This window comes from Gadus chalcogrammus, chromosome 9 (genome assembly GCF_026213295.1).
Source record: "Gadus chalcogrammus isolate NIFS_2021 chromosome 9, NIFS_Gcha_1.0, whole genome shotgun sequence".
In the NCBI taxonomy this organism is placed as follows: domain Eukaryota; kingdom Metazoa; phylum Chordata; class Actinopteri; order Gadiformes; family Gadidae; genus Gadus; species Gadus chalcogrammus.
Genome location: NC_079420.1, coordinates 13,362,548 through 13,383,060, shown reverse-complemented (window position 1 = coordinate 13,383,060; position 20,513 = coordinate 13,362,548). Strand labels below are relative to the sequence as shown.

General features: G+C 42.4%; 2 protein-coding genes and 1 long non-coding RNA gene across 3 annotated transcripts; 2 read left to right on the top strand and 1 right to left on the bottom strand.

Annotated features, from left to right (window-relative positions):
* The first annotated feature begins 949 nt into the window (after positions 1 to 949).
* Positions 950 to 4,537, top strand: si:dkey-30c15.2 (uncharacterized protein LOC558938 homolog). The gene is made up of 8 exons (XM_056598817.1): positions 950 to 982; positions 1,081 to 1,124; positions 1,373 to 1,436; positions 1,607 to 1,741; positions 2,753 to 2,857; positions 3,931 to 4,084; positions 4,205 to 4,287; positions 4,370 to 4,537. The coding sequence occupies exons 1-8, from the start codon at positions 950 to 952 to the stop codon at positions 4,535 to 4,537; spliced, it is 786 nt and encodes a 261-aa protein (XP_056454792.1).
* An 86-nt stretch (positions 4,538 to 4,623) lies between these two features.
* Positions 4,624 to 13,776, bottom strand: neto2b (neuropilin (NRP) and tolloid (TLL)-like 2b). The gene is made up of 13 exons (XM_056598816.1): positions 13,505 to 13,776; positions 12,864 to 12,926; positions 12,376 to 12,537; positions 11,913 to 12,161; positions 11,034 to 11,081; positions 10,518 to 10,645; positions 10,135 to 10,236; positions 9,912 to 10,038; positions 9,395 to 9,508; positions 8,830 to 8,960; positions 8,377 to 8,469; positions 7,445 to 7,807; positions 4,624 to 4,653 (listed from the first exon to the last, which is right to left on the bottom strand). Exons 1-13 carry the CDS (start codon positions 13,521 to 13,523, stop codon positions 4,624 to 4,626), a joined length of 1,629 nt encoding a protein of 542 aa, XP_056454791.1. The 5' UTR covers positions 13,524 to 13,776.
* A 3,039-nt stretch (positions 13,777 to 16,815) lies between these two features.
* On the top strand, positions 16,816 to 19,843 carry LOC130389741 (uncharacterized). The gene is made up of 3 exons (XR_008896589.1): positions 16,816 to 16,914; positions 17,154 to 17,257; positions 17,518 to 19,843. It is a non-coding gene; the product is annotated as an uncharacterized LOC130389741 (long non-coding RNA).
* Positions 19,844 to 20,513: the final 670 nt, after the last annotated feature.

Sequence of the window (20,513 nt, the reverse complement as noted above, 5' to 3'; positions counted from 1 at the left end):
ACAGAGACAAGGCATACATATATATAGGCATATACATATAAAATATGTATAGGACACAACTATCACAACTATCTTTTAAGTACATTAAGCACCAACAAACAATTAAGGGAAATTGATACGTTGTTTGATTAAATATATTTTATTTCAGTTTTCATTTAACCATTAAATCTGGAATGGAGAATAATATGTATAGGGGTATATATTTATGCAGAGAACATACAACTGCATTGTATCAGTCAGGTGAATAATTGACAAAAGCAATGTTCATTAATATGATATCTCACTATTAATCATATTAATGACATCTTTCATTCAAAGTTTTATGTCAATGTACTTGGAAAGAGAAAAAATCCTTAAAATGGCATTGGTAAAGTTTGACAAAGGATAAGAGAAGTCATCGTCCACGATAGAAGTCTTGGGATTCCACTAGATGGCAGTGTAAGCTAGGCGCGCACGCACACACACACACACACACACACACACACACACACACACACACACACACACACGCACGCACGCACGCACGCACGCACGCACGCACGCACGCACGCACGCACGCACACACACACACACACACACACACACACACACACACACACACACACACACACACACACACACACACACACACACACACACACACACACACACACACACACACACACACACACACACACACACACACACATACTCTCTCACGTACGCACGCACACACACACACACACACGGACAAACATACCACGGACATACCTGGACAGCAGGTGGAGCTAAGTATAGGAGATACTGCAAAATTAGACGTGGGTCTAAGGTGCATAGCGAAGGGATGTACTCTCTTTCGAATACATACAGATTACTCGTACAACGCCAGCCATGGATACAAGCGTTATAGCGGGGCCGAACCAGTGTGCTCTAAAACAACAGAGGGTTCGATAATAATTTGGTGATCACCATGGATGTCAACGGAACATTGAGGGAAGATCAGGTAAGCATTGCATATTGGACTGATTTTACTTTGCTTGATTAAAACCAATCACTCTTACGTTAACTATAGTGACACTAATTGAATGATTATTCTTTCAGATGATCATTTTGTCTGCTGTGTACTTAGTTTCTCTTACTCCCAGGTAACCTCCTCACACAAACTGTTTGTTTGTATCCGTCATTTGCATTACATCGAGTAGGACATCAAGTAGATACATGAAGGTGAAAGTATTCATATAAATTGTTTTAGTAATGTAATAATAAGTTAATAAACATTACTACTACAACTGCTGCTGCAGCTACTGTTACTATAAGTAATTATAATGAAAAAATAATTATAATGATAATGATAATCATAACATGTATATTTTATCTTTCGTTTAAAACGAAGTTTGATAGGTAGCGCTTCTGTTCTGTTGGTTTCCATTGTAAAATGGCAACGACTACAAGAACAGGTACGTTTGTGTGTGTTTGTGTCTGTGTGTGTTGTTCTTGCGGTTGCTGCAGTATATGTCGCTACACTCTTTTGAGGCAGCATGGATGAACATGGATGGATTTATGGAATGTTTGCGTGTGCACGTGCATGTGCTTGTGTGTGCTGATTGTCTTGCATGCCTGTGTGTAGGTGCTGCCTTTGGTGCAGCTTGCCCTGGCAGACTTCCTGGCTTCACTAATTCTGATGTTCACCAGTGCAATGAACCTCACGGGCTACTTCAGACACAGTGTCTCCTTCTGCCAACGAGCTCTGCCACTGTCACTGGTAAGAAGCAGGCTGCCTGTGGGCATTATTCAATTAGCGGCCATCTTGGGTCGTCATGGACACAAGATGGTTCGTCAGTTTCCATCACTATATAGTTTCATTTTCATTGTTGAAACCAGACTAGGGAGATTCAATACAATAGTGCTTTTTTCTGCTTTAGGGCACAGGACTGTGTTGTTATCATGTAATTGACACATTTGGACTTTCCCCTCAGTGACTCAGGTATAAAACAATAAAAACACAAATGCTAATTCTTATATGTACAGACAAACCGAAAACGGTTGTCATTGTATTAGCATGCATATTTCATCACTGTAAGAAACCTTTGCACAAAAGGGACTCATACAATGACTATCGATACTGGTAATAGGAGCAGGTAGGTGTTAGACAGTGAATATGGATGATTAAAAGCAGGTAGCTGCTAAATAATAAAAGAGCAGCTGTATGGTGTTAAGACAGTGACTACATAGGCTTAAGGAGCAGGTAGGTGTTAGACAGTGAATAAAGAGGATAAAAGTGCAGCTAGTTGTTCGACAGTGAATACAGGAAATTGAAAGGAATTCAGGAATATGTAAATAATCTTGCTCAAGGATGCCTTCAGTTAGGGTGCGTTTTAGCTGCCTTTTTGATTTGATTGTTAATAATTTAATCTCAACACTGTAAACAAGGCTTGCTTATTGGTGTTAATCTATTTATGTTCCAAGTACAAATATGGGATATATGGTCATTACCTTTTAACACACCTTTACATTCTAGAGCTGCTTTTTTTTCATAGATATGGTTCAAACAGAAAGTGTTTGTGTGTATGTTTGTATATGTATGTATGTGTGTGTGTGTGTGTGTGTGTGTGTGTGTGTGTGTGTGTGTGTGTGCGCGCGTGTGTGTGTGTGTGTGTGTGTGTGTGTGTGTGTGTGTGTGTGTGTGTGTGTGTGTGTGTGTGTGTGTGTGTGTGTGTGTGTTTGTGTGTGTGTGTGTGTGTGTGTTTGGGGGGGGGGTTGTACCTCATTGCAGACATTCTACCTCATTTCATTTCTGATGGTGGTGGTTTACTCCTGGAAATCTAAGAACATATTCAGAGGATGGAGGGTGACACAGGGCCACAGCGAGGGCCAACAGGTAACCAACCGATCCTGCTCTCTCATTGGTTGCTCCTGTTAATTGCTGATCACGTTGTAAACCGACTGCTCCTACTCTTTTGACAGAACCTATGTCAGAGAACCACTGTAGCCTTATCCCTGTACACCATTCTATGGTAAGTGAGCTCTACTTCGTTAACAGAGCTGAATGAACGTGAAACCCGACATTAAAAGGGGATGGGATTTAATAGTTATACTCAAAGTTAATTAAGCCTGAATGGTGTTATGTCATCCTCACGCACTTTCTGGGAATCTCGATTTTTTTTGCCATCTTCAAATTTTCTGCAAGAAGTAGAATGTTTCAATTTGCTGTAAAACTTGATTGTTTACATGCTTGGTTAGAGGAGTTGCTTGGATATGAAATGACAAGGTTGATAATGATATTTATCTCTTGTGGACTCAATTCTACTCTACATACTGAAAGCACCTCTCTCCCCATTGTTTCTGCCCCTCACCATCATGGCCATTCAACAGGTCGGTTCCTGTTGCCATCTATCTGTTGTACGTGATCGCTACCTACCTTTACACAAGCACGTTGTCTACGGACATTCCCTATGTCACCAATGACATCATTCCCGCTGATAACACATACTGTACCAGGTAAATCATACACTTGCATGGTATAAAGATACGTATATGGTATGAGTATATCCTATATACACACAGTTTATGTGTGTTTAACTCCAAATGTTGTTTTCTTCTAGCTGTATACTGTTTTTGCATGCCTGGGGAGATCCGTGTCCGGCCTCGGTGAGTACAGGAGGGGAGCTCGGGGAATGACAACACAAGTTTGAAATGATGCATTAACACATTTAGTTAATAACTCTATGTTCTCCCCCCCCCCCCTCCCCACTAACAGCAGGTCCTTCACGATGCTTTTATCAAAGTTCTTCTCTTTCTTGCACTCATACCAGCACTTGTCTCCAGCTCAGTAAGTTATTCATATAAATCTAATTACAATTCGACATTTTGTAAAATACTTACATGTTTATTGTGTCCATTATTTTATACGGTATGGGGTTTCTATAATCATCACCGTGGTCTCCTTCGCAGGTTATGTATTACAAGGTGGGCTACTGGTATAATAACTATGACCATCAGGGTCTACTTCCTGGGGAGGCAGATGGACGTTCTCGACACAGACTGAGGAGAATATACTCCACAGCGCGTAATATGGTGTTGATCATCCTATTCTGCTGGACACCAGGTACATGAAATAAGACATACGGTTGATATCTGTTGGAACACATGGAATACAATCTAAAATAGATTTCCCTGAAATCCTCAAACATCTACTTGTTGTGCTCTAAACTATCCTTTCCTACAGCACTTTTACTGACCATCATGTCTACCCTTTCACCATGGACCAAAGTATCACAAAACAGTATTTTTAGTCTCTACATCATACAGGTATGAATAAAAAAGTTAAACAAAACGTAAATATAATTCCCCAGGTTAGGATGCCCCCCGCTAACCGTCAGGTCTTCTCCAGGCAGTGAGCATGTCGCTGCAAGGCTTCCTCAACAGCATGGTCTACGCCTGGAGACGACCCAACTTCATAGACGCCGTCCTAGGGGAGAGCACGCCCTTGTTGCTGCACGAGCGCCAGGCCTTCTTCGAGGATTCACTGAGGACCACAACACGACCGCACACAATTTGAACTCACAGAGACATTGGTGTGCCACCATGGCATGTTGGTGCCGCTGGTGGAATCACCGAGCCGGTCTGGGGTCCCCGTGTGTGGGGCTACCGGTTGGAGCCACAGGGGTCATGTCCCTGGGTCTCCGAAGGACGAATCCAGGGGGATGAAGAGAGCAGCAAAGGCCAAGGGTCTTTGACTTTGATATGGTCGTTCTGAACAATGGAATTCTTTGGACAACAACTAAGTATAATATTATGTATAATATTTATAGATATATTTTTGAAAGAGTCATAGATAATAGCAAATAATAACAAAGAACATAGCAGAAATACACATTACGGTAAAATACAGAAGCAGCAGTTCAAGAGACCGTAAGGATGGTGAATATGGACATGGGAATAATAGTATGAACTATTATAAATATGTAATAGTGTAGGAGTGCAGTGTAGGAGTGCCGATGGATAGCAGTGGGTTGGAGTTGAAGAACAAATGGCTTTCATTCAAAGCTGCTGCTTTTGTGAATGAGCAATTAACAATTTCTCATTAACAATTAATAATCAGCAATCAGCAAGTATACCTTTGTACTTGTATGAGCAACAGTGACAACAACCCCAAACTCTTACCTACACTTGGCTTCTGAATAGCCTGTGCCAATTAAACAGAATGTTGTGGTACAAACTCCTTATTTAGCCGTTATCATAAATATAAACGTTTGTATTATATTTGTATCTTTTCAATAAAATGTTGTTGATATTTTTCCTGATATTGTCCATAATTTGTTATATACCAGTTTATTATTCTTAGCTAAAGGCTAGATTGGTTGTGTGGCCTCATATTAAACTTCTTGTCTGCCTATAAACATTCCTTGCTTTTAAAAACATAAAGTTCAACCACAAAAGCACACACACGGTGAGTCAGCACGGAATGGTTGGTCGGGACACCCACAAAACATGTTATCAGTGTTATCTCTGTCGTGGATTGGACAGAATGGCTCTAAAAATGTCCTCATAAAGTAAAGTCACATGCAGTTGGAAGTTGGATGTATATAGTTGTAATATTCTTCGAACGAAAGAAGCATGCATGTAAACCAAAGCAGGCACACTCACAAACACCGTACAATTTATCAGTTTGATAATATGACGTACTTGCCAGGCATTTATTTCTACGCTACTCACAAGTAAACATAAAGGAAGAAAATAAGGCTTCAAGCAAATAACAATAGCACTAATCATTGAATACATGAATTAAGCCAACATTAAGGGAACAAGATATTTAAAGTGGTAAAGACTAAAACTATGGTTGTGACCTATTCATAAATGACAGGACGTTTTGCTCTTTATATATATATAGATAAATAACATATGATCTGAGATGCATAACATAAACGGGCAACACTTAACACTTACATAATGCATTATGACATGGTTGAAAATTGCTTTCCTTTAGTTGTATGCCTACAATTACTGATCCATAACCTGAATGATGCGTTGATACTAAGCAGGTGAACCTCAACCCGGTCGGCAGTATTGGTCTTGCATTACATAACTCTGCCCATGGTATTATTTCTAGGTGAAAAGGTACCTATTCAGTCCCGCTGACTGGACTTTGTGTTTGGAGGGTTGCCTGGCTTCATTTGCACTCAGTGACTCCCCGGTTCCTTCCTACCCCGGTATCAGCCATGACTGGATTCCTGACTGTGGTTGTTATCTAATTCTGAGGTTACCTTACCGGTTTGGTACACTTGGTCCACACACAGAAGCTGTCAGCACAAAAGCTCTGAGCACGAGCGCCGGTCGTCAAATACACTCAGGAATCTTGAAATCCTTCAGGGAAGATAAAGTGATATATTCAAAGATATCACTTCAAATACTCACATTTCACAATTTCATCATAACTGTTCAGCCAGTCAATGACTCCAATACATATGTTCAATACTGGTAGATGTGTGCCATACTTTATATTACACTTATATACTTTGACATATTCTGTACAGCATGCAGTGTACATATCCCAGGATTCACATTGCATCTATAAAAAATAAATAAATAAATACAATTCAAACTGTGGATGACCGTTTTTGTGCTGATTTTATGGATTTTATGCAATGCAATGTTAAAATCCTGTAAATGAAATGCACAGAGAAGCAGATGGAAATGATGGCAACACAGGTGCTCACATTATGCATGGTCCTTAAAGCCATCATAATGTGACTGTTCACACCAACGTGTACCTGCTTACGTACAGTCTGTGAGGAACAGTTATGCAACACACTGCACTGCTGGTTTCAGAACTTCCCTGTGCCGTTCCCTGTTCGATGAGGAACATTGCTACTGACATGTGAATGGCACACCTTGAGGTAGCAATCTAAAAACAGAACACACGTGCCTACTTGTGGGGTTTGTATGCAACACCATGTGTGTAATAACCAACGTTGTGAGATGAAAATATTTTTTTACCATTTTCGTTCATTAAGATATACATTGATTGAATGATTGAATCAGAAGTAGGAAAGCATGGTTTATTGTCCAACGAAAGCTTTTTTACATGACAAGAACCTATAACATTTTAAATAAGGTGGCCAAGTCCAAACGTAAAAAGTGTCAACAAAGTGAGGGAAGGGGGTTATTCATTACCTGCAATTCTCTTCCACATTCAAATACAAAAGTTGATTGAGATCCTCAATGCTTCCTCTCCATCTCCTCATTTGTCCCCTCTCAAACAGGCCCCCATCCAAACAAGAAGAGATCACACCCCACCACCCATCCACGCATCCCCCGCTCCTCAGAAGTCCATCGACAGGGACCTCTGCTGGGCCATTTCACAGTTCATCCTTCTGCCTCCGGCTCGGCGCACATACACGTCATACCTCCCGTTCTCCTCCTCCTCCACATCCTCCTCCTCCTCCTCCAGCTCCTCCTCCATCACCCTCTCCACCCTCCTCAGCATGGCGACCCCAGCCGCGGGGTGCCCCTGTCCCCTTTCGGTCATGGAGTGCCGTAGCTCCGCCCGGCCCGGCTTCATGCTGGGCCAGCTCTTCTTCCTCAGGCTCCGGCTGGTGCCCTGCTGGAAGGCCTGGAAGTCGTTCTGGAAGACCCCCCCGAACGGGGGAAAGTGGACGGAGCCAGTGAGCAGGGGGGGCTCGCCCCGACCGGGCATCACGTAGCTGACGGAGGCCTGGGAGCCGCAGTGGTGCTCGTGGACGCAACGGTTGCGCTCGGAGGACGAGCGGCGGAGGGCGTTCAGCGACTGCATCTCCTCAGAGAGCTCCCCCAGATCCCCAGACGTGTCCTGGTGCCCAGGGAGGAATCGTAAGAGCCAGGCCACGCAGGCATGCTAGACAGAGCACCAAGCATAACTTTAAAGGGGACCTATTGTGGAACTTTAGGTATCATTAAAAACATCCTTGAAGCAATGACTCTGAACTGCATTGTAAAACAATCGGGGTCGAGCCATCATCCGTACTGTGATATACCCTCAACGCATCGTGTCCGAGTACAGGTTATTTTCAGGGGGCTTTCCCTTCTAACCAGTCTCTCCTTGGTGATTGGTCTTTGGAGAGAATGTATATACATATTTCTGTTTTGTTTTCAGAAATTGTGGACTTTTCGAATGGCTTTGCTGCACCGCACAAAGTACCGTCACTATGGGGGTTGGATAATTTAGACCGGGAAGTGCTAGGCTGAGGAGAACCAGAATTAGCTACATCACTCCTGGCTCGGATCACATCGGACAGAATCAGCCAGTAAGGACTTTGGAGCAGGACTACGAAGAGACACAGCAGGTTTCAGATTTCAAACTTTGTAGGTCCCCCTTTCATTTAATATTATACGAGGAGGTGTGGATCAGATTGAACCTACCTTATCCCTGAGAGTGAAAAGCTCGTAATGGGGAGGGTCAAACACTTCATGGAACTCAGGCCGGTTGAACAAGTTATTTTTACGCAGCAGCACCTGCAGTCAGAAGTTAAGAATCAAGTGATGTACTTAGTAAGAACATCACTTATGATCACTTACAGTAAGTACAAATGTACAAGGAATTCCTCTTGGGGAAAATGTCAGCATTCACTCAGTTCAAAATACAAATCTGGAATAAAGAGGTGAAGCATAATAATCAACGGAATATGGATATTTGTGTTTGACACGGGTTGGGGGATTTGCGCAGGGAGGAAAAAAACCTGTGCTTTTAAATAAAATGAACATTTGAACACACAACCCTATGGCTACATTATACACACGTGCTGGATATTTTATCTATATATATGATGGGCACAGTGTTGATGCTCTACTTGTATCGACCGGTCGGCTGTGGACCTTTTTGCGCGGCTGCTTGACCTGCACCAAGATAGAGATGACAAGGAGCAGCAGCACCAGGCCGGTGGACACGCCGATCAACGTCCCGTGGGTCTTGGTGATGTGGTGGAACAGGCCTTTGCTCTTCTTTTCTGGACGGTGGGAAAGGCAGACACAATTCACAAATTATACACAGATGCACTCACACATACACATACACACACACAACACACAACACACACATATTCCCGCAGGTACATGCATCCACAATACACACACACGGACAATACACAAAGAGATATTCATGCACGCATGCACACACACACACACACACACACACACACACACACACACACACACACACACACACACACACACACACACACACACACACACACACACACACACACACACACACACACACACACACACAAATGTGAAAGAAAGAAATTAGTGGTACAATTTTAAAATGATAAATCAACCACATCATAACGATGACTGATCATTAGAAAAATATAACTAAATAATGCCTTATATTTCATTTCACAAGCAGAGTCAGACAGACGGACACATGATCAGTATGTACCTTTACAGCTGCCTTCGTCCCAGGGGAAGACACAGTTCTGGATGCCATTGCACACCAGAGAGGAGTTGATGCACATGTTGCTATGGCAGAAGAATGAACTGCCCTGGCATGGGGCTGAAAGGAGATTAAAACAGATGTCCTTGAGAACCAATAAGATATAATTTAGGAGTAAATACAAAGTCTTATTTTCTGTACCGTGTTATTGTAACATGGCTGCCACATATGCAACTACATAATGTGATATTTGCTTGGCCCTTGACTATGACCACACAAACAGCCCAGAATTTGAGATTATTAATAATGGTTGAAATTGCAGTTTGCAGTAGTGGTAGTGTGCACCTCCCCACCGGTGATGTGCAGGGCAACAGGGCTGGATAAAACTTAAAAGAATGAGGTGCCCGAAATTGCAGTTTATCAACCACACGGAGGCACTATTTACCAGTCCATACCCAAGAGAAGAGACGGTTTTCTGCCATGGGGACTTACAACTAAAGACACAAAATAAACACAAACTCACGGTCCTCAAACACGGTGAACAGCATGCGGAAGCGACTGAGGCGACTCGACTCATCGGCCCACATCCGAATAACGCCTAGCCCCGTGTCTAGCATGACGTCGTTAGCCACCGTGCTACAGAACTTAGCCTGTCATAACAGATCACACAACAACATCATCGTGAGGCGAAGGCATGCTGATCACGGGAGGCTGATAAAGAGGTTCACATGATTTGCACCGCTTACCTTCAGGTCTTCAATGGCGTTGCTGCCGTCATACACGGCCACAAAGTTCTTCTTACATTCATTCGAATTCTCCATTTGATAATCTAGAAACCGCAGGTAGATCTGGGACGGAGAAATACAGGAGTGTACAAATTTTGGACTCACTCATGGAAATTATAGTGTTATAATTACTGCTTCAGTGAATAACATAGATATTGTTTTAACAGATTTACACCCCAACACTCCAACACTGGACTTATCTTTTGAAATTATACAATCTAATGGATGTATTTTGATTTACTTGATAAGGATTCCTTGAACAAAAAAAGAAAAACTAAGAATAATATATTGGGTCTCATGCTGGGAAAGTCATTCCCTTTGTGGAGACACAAGGCGGCAGATACCCTGTGGTTGACGGGCGCTCGGATGGTCCAGATACAGTCCACGGCCTGGTCCCCTTTCACCTTGTTCTCGTCTTCCACCTGACTGGAGCGGATCAGCCCATCCGCCCCGCTCAGCTCAAACTGGCAGTCTGGAACGAGCCATGAAATCGTAGACGAAAAGAGAAAGGTACAACTTGTAATCCTTCCTAATGCTTTGTTGACAGCATCAACAATAACAATGGTAGGAGTCGGTGTACAATACGACAGAGCGTGTGAGATGTTTGTTAGATTTGTTGCAGACTGTATGTCACTAGGTGGACAGTTTGACCACTTCCAATTTTTAGACTGTTTTTAAGTATGTAACGCAGCGAACAAGCTAAATGTTTTTGTAAGGATTATTTGTCAAATAAATGAAACAAGAATTTTCAGGTGAACAATGAACAACAATGAATTGTTCAAAAGCAATCAGGTATAAGGTAAATCGATAATAAAACAAGTATGATACTGAGCACAGATGATTGAATGCGGTAGAGATACCTGGGATGGGGTTAAGGATTCCTCCAAGGTGCAGATAAAACTCAGGGTCTTTATGGGGAAATGAAAGAGAGAACCAGTCAGCTTTCATTAGCAATAACTTATGTACATTGTTGGTAGAAGATATTCATATAACATGCTTTGTTGTCTGGTGTTCTCCGTCTTAACATTATGTTCCCCAAAGACTGATTTATTGGGTGTGTGAGAAGATGAGACTGGAAAATCAGAAATGTAATTGAGAGTCAGTCAGGGAGTAGAGCCTGAAGCATGGTCACAAAACCCCCAAAAAACAGTGAGAACGGACCCTTTCACTGAGGTGTCGCTCATCACACTAATTATGGATCTGCTCCTTCTATGTCCCAAGGCCCGGGTAGTAGACTAAGCGAGTGAAGATAAAGGATGCTACACACGGCCCCCTTGTGGCCATCTGAAGCATTTGGGGAGACTCTGACGAGTTCGGGAACAAATCTGTTTCTTGTGTTCAGGTCTGTTGGAAGCTTTTGGAACCGCGTGGACAGTGTCTGGTCCGATTCAACATGCAAAGTCTGAGGGAGTTGGCGTCTCGGAGCCTCTGGTTGGTCTAGTGCTTCTAGCATGTTGGTTTGAGTGTGGGCGGTGTGTAGGCCCCTTAAGTCTCCCAGCCTAGCCCTGGAACAAAAGAAGAGCCGACCCGTATGAACTGTTACATTAATGTCCTAGTCCTACGACTACTCTGGTTAGGACTTCCTCTATGAAGGGAGGCTCCTTGGCATCACTCTCACGATGCCACACTCGTGTGCATCGACCATGTGACAGGATCATCCTGTTCATCTCCCAGACGGTGCTCTGTCCTCATGTGACCCCTTAACCCCCAGGGGGGGGGGGGGGGGGTGAACCTCCTACCTGTGGTGAAGTGGTACTGGACCTGGAAGCCCTGGCCCTCCAGCTCGTCGTCGCTGTAGAAGCGCACCCACACGAAGCGGCCGCTGGAGACCACCAGGCCCGGGGTGGCCGTGCCGCAGAAGCGGTCGATGAGGGGGGAGAAGCTGAAGGGGCCGTCCCGCACCTCGATGTGGTCGAAGCGGCACTCGAACGACGCCTCCATGTAGAAGCTCCGGTTGAAGTGCAGCTCTATCCGCTGCCGCGGTAACGCTGCAGCGGGAATGAACGGGAGATGACATTGGACGAGGCCGTCGTTTTGCATAGGGTGTTACATGCAGAACAATGCATAGTTTGATGGCCTTTGCATAAAACATCCAATCAAATACACAAAATACACAACTAAAATATCAGTCGTTATTTAAAGTGCATGTCTGATTTGTTAGTGAATACATGATGTGTGAAACTACAAGCGCATGTAGCTTACCTTCCAGTATATAGATGCACTCTTTGTTGGGTGGGTATGTTTTGGGGTAGTTTGGAGAGCTAAAGACCCCGCCCTCCGTGTCTCTCACCCAGCTTCCACAGTTACGGGGGAGCCGAGGTTGAAGGGTGGGCTTAACGCCTTGGGATGCTGCGTCTGCTGCATCTGTGGATCCATTCAACACACACACTGCATCACATATAGTCATGACCACTAGTCTGACTTTCAATTCCACATTAGGCCGCATCATAAATGCATATGTGTAGTATATGTTATATACACACAAACACACACACACACACACACACACACACACACACACACACACACACACACACACACACACACATGCTGTACACCTGTGGAGTTGTAATCTTAAGTGAACGAGGGCAGAGGCGTAGACAAACTCTTTCAAACACATAGAACACTAGTGGACAGTGTACAGCATGGTTGTTACTGTAGTAAATAAACATAATGAAGCGAACTCCAACCTTTGGTTTTCTGTGCCGCCGCCGTGAAGCCCTCCTCAATCAGTACAAGCAGGATCCACACTGCTACAGGACAGGGTTGGACAGGGCGAAAAGAGGTCAAGCACAAAACAGGGCGACAGGGTTCAACTGATACCACCCAACATGAGCAGAGGAATTAAAGGATGAGAGCAGAGCCGGCAGCTTGGCAGGAATTCAGATTTGAGGACAATTTTCTTGTTTCCCTCCTCCAGATCCAGATATAAGTTACAGTAAGGCACCGTTCTATAGCGCCCTCTATTGGCCAGAAGCAACGATGTAGGCTACACACTATTTCTTCAAAATCTTAAAAAAGGAACAAGGCAGGTCAGTTGGCTATCATGCATACCAACATCATGTTTTACATTAAAAGTTATTGCTGCACTCACGTGAAAGTCATTTTTAACTGTTCCTAGTTTCCACTAAGAATGAAGTAGCCGGTTTGTATCTTGGTAAGAGCATCCGTTTGCTGTTTCTACTGTAGAAGAATCAATAGGCCTACTGATTTGACCAAGCTGCTGAAAACAACAATGGACGGAACATTTAATTTATGTGTTTGTACAAAAAGTGGCAATTGAAAAAAAATCATTAAAAAAAAAAAAAGGGGGTGAACTCTAACCACTCACCTGCTTGCATCCTTCCCATTGGTCCGTTACAAGGTGAACGTCGACGCTTGCAATCTTAGTCCCACATTTATATTTGAATGCTGATGCATAACTAAGACAGTAACGTAGGTGCACTTTCAGATTTAACATTTCTAGAGATATAAATCGCTGTCATCTTCTCAGATTCTTACTTATCGCCCTCCTTTACGTTTCTTGATTATGATGCAAAAGAGGAAGAAAAAAGTCCGCTTCACGCCCTACAGAGCATTAACGCTTTATGGCAAGCGCTAGTCCAGAATGGTTCCGTCACTTCAAGTATGATGAATTGACCGCCAGCTCTTAGGGGGTTTGGGGTTTTAACATTACTGGCGCTGCAACACGACGGGCAGATTGCGCATGGGCAGACCAGAAAACCGAACTTTTAATCGAATAATAGAGTGGAAATACGTCATAGGGTCCACCAATCCGGATTACAACGTCTTGTTTATATTCAGTTTTCTTTTTCAGCTTGTTGGTAACTCAAACAAACCAAATATGCATGTATAAACTTGTATTTTATTGTATAAACCTTCACTTGCCCTGGGATTGAAAAGAGTCCTGTCTGAATTGTATTTGGTGAAGGTTGAAGTATCTACACTGCTACACATTGTTCATTTTGAAAATAGAAAAGCCCCAACAGGAAATTCAGATCTGAAACAGATTGCTGATTTGCCATCAAAGTGTTGCTGCCCACCTGGCTGTAACTTTCCTTGTTCTTGAGTTTCTGTGTTGATTGTTGGAAGGCTAGAGGCAGGGCTGCTGGCTGAAACACATTAAACTCAACTCAAACTTAAACTCATTTTAAATGTGTGCGTGCATGCACATGCATATATTCATGTATCTGGGATTGTATAACATCTTGTTTACCAGAATGAGTATATGTCAGCAGCAATCTGGGCCACGGTAAACCTTGAGCATGAATAGATACAGCAGGAGAGTCGGTGACAGCGCGATGGGACTCTTATTGAACAGCACAAACAATAAGTAAACCATATGAGGCAGAGTTTAGATCCTGACACCAGACATCTGTTTTGTTCTGGGTCAGGAACCACACAGCCGTGATGTTAAGAAGGCACTTTATCTTTAACTGTAAATCCCCCCCAAGTAGTTTATTACTGTACTATTCTGGGGTTACTTTCTCTGTAAAAATATATTTAGGAACTATATTTCCTTCCTTCCTTCCTTCCTTCCTTCCTTCCTTCCTTCCTTCCTTCCTTCCTTCCTTCCTTCCATCCTTCCTTCCTTCCTTCCTTCCTTCCTTCCTTCCTTCCTTCCTTCCTTCCTTCCTTCCTTCCTTCCTTCCTTCCTTCCTTCCTTCCTACCTTCCTTCCTTCCTTCCCCCGATATATTGTTTCACCTTCTTCTGACAAATGTAATTATTATTGTAAGTCCCTGGGATAGAAGCGTCTGCTAAATGCCCTAACAGTTAACATGGTGATGGTTAGTTTGTGCAACAGGTGCGCCGCCTCACCTGGCCCCAGAGTCCCAGCGGTCTGACGTGGGCGATCAGAGATGAGATGACCTGTGATTGGGCAAGATGGATGTCCTGATTCTTCAGAAAAGAGCTGTGAGCAGCCTAAAATCTAAACTGCTTCAAACAGAGGAAGACACACGGTCAACAAGAACAGATACTTTACAGAGCATGACTGACGGCTCTGGCACTTCAATTAAATGACATTCCAATTATAGCTCTTAAATCATACCTACGGCATCTTTGATTTACTGCTAGGCATATCCCAATAAGATAATAGTCGTAGAATCTGAGGGAGGTTTAACCTTTCAGCTAGGCCCAGAGGATTAGGGCTGTTTTCTACCTGCAGTCATTTCATGCCAACATACCGATAGAATGAACCGTTTTCATGGAATTTTACTGAAAGAGAAAATGCTAATAAAGGTCTCAGATCTGACACTCTCACCATATGGTCTATTTCATCCTTTCTAGGGAGACAGATGGCCCTGACCCTGACTCCAAACAGGGATAAGCTTAGCACCCGCCAGATGAGTCTAGTTCTCACATGGCCTTCCGAATGAGCAGAGGATGAAGAGATGCTGGTACACAAGTGATGGAGATCAGGAAGAGGTCCGGTGAGGCGAGGTCTGTAGAAGTTGACCCAGCATCTCTTCACACACCACCAACCAAGAGGGGCCCAGAGACTGATGACCAGCGACCTGCCCTATACCCGTGATATACCCGGCATTTGAAAACCAATGAAAAACCACACAAAAGGCTGGACAAAGGAGATATTCAGCACTATAAATCAGATGGCCCAAGAGTTATCTGCAGAACTATCCAACATTCAAGCAAAGTTCAACGCAGGGAAGGAAAAGAGCCACTCTTCTGCAGAGAGAAATCTTCTTAGTCTGATCTGTTTATGTGCCAGCTAGCCAGGGGGAGGATGAAGTTAATGCCACTTTATGGACCACAAAGATTACTCATTTATAATAATCCTACAAGATGATAACACAATTATGCAAACACAATTTATCATTCAAATTGCGTTTATTTTTATCATGAAGATACGCTGTTATGTAAAATCCATATTATTATAATAAACCATTCAATTCATTCAGAAGTATAAGATATTTTAGTCTGAAATTCTGTATTTGATTGCTTTGAAATGTTGTCCTCCCTGAGGAAACACCCGGAATGAATATTTTTTACTCATGGGCACATTCCCTAGAGGAAGGCGAGAGATTTTCAGCCTTTTTTTTCATTTGATACCACTTCAATCTTGAAGGCATGATTACATGCTTTTCCTGAAATGACTAAGACTCGAGAGCTTTAGGGAAATTACAGTGTGCGGGATTCTGACTGTTAACATACATGGGGTTGGTTTTTAATTTGGTAAAATCTACAAAGCTGCAACTAAGGCCTAAGCACTTGTGTGTGACGGATTTAGAGAGATAATTTAGAGAGATAATTAAACAGACTGGGAGCTTGGGCACAAAGTTAGAGAGCAAAATAGGGTCTGAAACGAGAGCTAGTGAGGGCAAGAGACAGATAGACTAAGATAAGAGTGCGGTTTTGTGAGTTTGCTATGGTGGTGGCATTGCATGCAGGGCAGTGTTTGGGGGTGGTTACCAGCAATTTAGTCAAATCAATAATGATAAGGAAAATTCTTTAAAATTAATAATAGTCAAATGTAGCCTAAGATAAAATACAATATTTTCTGTTAGTTGAGTGTATTTAAAAGTAAATCCGTAGGCTACTTTAAATTGCAGTTACTGAAATCTCTAATACCAAATCAAGTCTTCTTGCATAATATGGTCAAACAAAGAATAACAAACAGATGTGAGGGGCTCTACTGCCATCTAACGGTCAACTTAAAATACTCACATCCGTGTTGTATTTTCCTGCATGTCCATCTCGACTACGGGCATACATTTGTTAGGTAAAGCATGGTTTCCAATAACTTGATTAGGATTCCGTGATTGTAGTTGTAGATCTTCTAGCTTAAATTAACTGAATGCGTTTTCGCCGAGTGGAGCTGGTTCTTTGTTTGCCTTTTGTCTCGCTTTCCCATGACATAGGCCTACCTTCATAGAAACATAAGTATCTGCTGGTCAATGTTCCCTTGATACTTTGATGCGCGGTCCTTGTACACATCCCTTACGCGAATATCAACCATAGGTGTCAACTATGACCGACCGACAGAGGGAACTGCCGTCTTGGATGTCGCTAAAGGAGAAGGCGAAACCAAATCAGGCAATGACGAACATTAGAAAGGTTTCACGGTAATGTTGGATACGTTTTAACGTGCGTTGCATAATATAGTTGTATTGTATGTATGTATGCATGTATGTATGTATGTATGTATGTATGTATGTATGTATGTATGTATGTATGTATGTATGTATGTATGTATGTATGTATGTATGTATGTATGTATGTATGTATGTATGTATGTATGTATGTATGTAGGCTATGTATGTGTGTAATACTTGCTTGAATATTTAATTGTCCTTTAATGAAAACAACGGTGTATTTCTTTCAGAACGGTATATTGCATGAACGAGAAGGAGCTTGTTGAAGCAGCGATTGCATTTATTAGCCATGGGGCAAGTGACGCTTTTCTTTACAACCACTAGGTCGCGCCATTCTAATTGAATGGAGTTTAAACCAAAGGTATTACACATTTTAAAAACAAAACAACTTCTCACATATTGAAATGTTATTACTTTTTTGCCCCGGGTGACAGGAGGTGAATGGAGACAGAAGGCTGGCAAGCGCTATGAGAATCCAGGACTGTTCTAAAGAAATAGAAGAGACTTTGGGTGAATCCTCTAGCTCCTATAATCAGGACAGAACCTACATTTCAGAGACCGACATGGACACTGTAGAAGATGCACAGACATTATCCCCCCACCTATATTTCTCTGGACAACAGTCTGAAGGTCAAAGACAACAGTTTGAAGGTCAAAGGTCATTACAGGCTCGAGACTCTCAGAGTCCGGTTGCACCTGAAACAGGCCCCACAGTGGTTGCTGAGTCTCCGCCCACTGAAGTCGAAGAGGACGACTCGTTCAAGCTTGTAAGGGAAATCTTCTTCACAAAGGATTAAACTCTATTCCAGGACACGCCTCAGTTCTTGCCTATTACTGTTATAACCCTTATCAACTTAAAATGATTTGGTAATTGGTAACCCTCATTAGAAACATAGTGAACTACGTTGTTACTCTCCAGAACATCTGGGGTGTGTTCTTTTGAGTTTCCTGTTAATTGCGATGGAATGGGACCATGGCACTCTAGACTTCCATGTTTGTACCGAAGTCCAAATATAGAGATAACAAGCAATGGCACTTTAGCTAAAATGTAATTATTTTATTTGTATGAAAGCCATAAAAGATTAAAGATTGTAAAAGCATAGGGTGGTCACTGTCAAACACTGGTATACATAATGCCATAATTATTTTTTAATTAACAGTATTGTATCATAACAGTTTGAAAGGAGCAGCGATTTTGTAAGAAATATCTGTGCAAAAATATAATTTCATGAGGTTGAAACGAGAATACAATCATCAACACTGGTGGAAAGCATGCTTTTGTTGTTGGTGATCGAGCTTCCTCCACAACACATAACTCAGATACGTTGTAACGGCCAACTCAGCGGTTACTAAAACACAGCAGTAGTAGTACACGGTCATAGCTGATGGACTGGCATAGGCCCAGTGGAGTCCGACAAACCAGACCAAGCCCAGTAGGCTGAGGGCGCTGGCGGCAGCCTGGCACCACATGCTGAGCCGCAGCACGCTGGAGCCCGCACCGTCTGATAGCAGCGAGCTCAGCAGAGCAAAGGGCACAAGCACCACAGGGACGTAAAGACAAAGGATAACAGCTGGTTTTGATGTGATCATAGTTGTCTCAAAAGCTCTGATTACGACGGTTGATATAAGTGCTTGGCAAGATAGTATTTTGCCGTGTTGTCCCTTTGAACAGAAATTGAAGGGACTTATGGTGACTTCATTGGAATCGATGAAAACAGCTGCAAATACGAAGAGGGCGAAAATCATCTGTGTCCAAATAATGAGGAGAGCCAAAGACAGCGATTGCAACCTGCATGTCGTCATTTTAGCTGAGATCACACGGGAAGATCTATTCAGACAAGCAAAACACAAACTAAATCAGGATAGTTCATTTGATCAAGAAAGGGATATACAAATATTACTTTTTGCACATTATAACAAACCATATATTATTTAGCACTGCATTTTAATATTGGCATTTTGATAAAATTCGATATTAAAAAGCAAGAGTGGCCTACAAAATAGACCTTTTACTACCTAAACATACAATAATACTTTTCACTTTAATGATCACAGGGAGGGGGGACTATCAACTAGGCTATATTTAATTAGATTTTAACTTACTGCGCAGATGGACCACAGCGTTAACTGGAAAGGTCTGTTTAGTTTCACGATGATTATATCAGCTGTGAGTTGTTTACTTTGTGGAAGGTGTGACTGTCCCTTTCGGTTTGACCATCGCCCTTTGCACTTGGCCATCGAATAATTGATTTATAATTTTTTTTATCCAAGGGTTCATTACCTTTTTTAGACAGCGATAACAACCTGCATCTCGTCATCTTAGCTGTGATCACACACACGGGAAGATCTATTAAGACAAGCAAAACAAATAAAACCAGGATAGCTTATTTTATCAAGAAAGTGCACAAATATCACTTTTTGTACATCATAACAAAACATTGATTGTTAAGCACTGTATTTTGATATTGGCATTTGGATAAAATTCGACAATAAAAAGCAAGAGTAGACCTACAACATTCACTTTTTACTCGACTTAAACATACAACTCTGTATTACTTTTTTACTTTAATGATTGGACTATCAAATATATTTAATTAGATTTTAAGTTACTACGCAGATGGACAAACGTCGACTGAAAAGTTTAGTTTCACTATTATTATAATAGGCCATCAGTTGTGAGTTTGTGGGAGGAGTGACTGACCAGTTTCGGTTTGACTGTCCCTTGCACTTGGCCAACCATCGAATAATTAAATTATTTTTATTTTTTTTGTCCATGGGGTTCATTGCCTTCTATAAGACTAGACAGATATGGGTCTAATACAGACCAGTCGTTAAAATGGAAGATTTGAGTCGTTAAGGATGCTTACAATATAGGCTATGGGCTCCCGTTAGGATCATTTTCCTTAATTCAAAAATGAAACGAATGACACAAACAATACATTAGGTAGGCTATGTTACATTAATATCCATATGATTAAGTACACAAAACACATTCACCTCTGAAAATAGCAATTTGTCATTAGATCATCAGGCAAAATCTGATGTGCTAATTGTGAATCCATCCTATGATGCCAGAGGGTTTACGACGGGAGGAGTGCTGTGTGGGGTGCACGCGCCCTTCAACTCGTTCCAAGGCGGTCTCATCTAACGCCAAACCCCTGGAACGGGGTGCGCTAAATGAGCGTTATTGGCGAGACAGGGCGGGACTTTCGGTGATACGGGATAG

Coding starts and splice junctions, on each gene's coding strand:
- si:dkey-30c15.2 (XM_056598817.1), top strand. CDS start 950: ATGGATGTCAACGGAACATTGAGGGAAGATCAG. Junction 1,437..1,606: donor GGCAACGACTACAAGAACAG/GTACGTTTGTGT, acceptor GCCTGTGTGTAG/GTGCTGCCTTTGGTGCAGCT. Junction 4,085..4,204: donor CCTATTCTGCTGGACACCAG/GTACATGAAATA, acceptor CCTTTCCTACAG/CACTTTTACTGACCATCATG.
- neto2b (XM_056598816.1), bottom strand. Junction 9,509..9,911: donor GTTCACCGTGTTTGAGGACC/GTGAGTTTGTGT, acceptor ATCTCCTTTCAG/CCCCATGCCAGGGCAGTTCA. Junction 4,654..7,444: donor TGCTGAGGAGGGTGGAGAGG/GTGATGGAGGAG, acceptor TCGGAGACCCAG/GGACATGACCCCTGTGGCTC.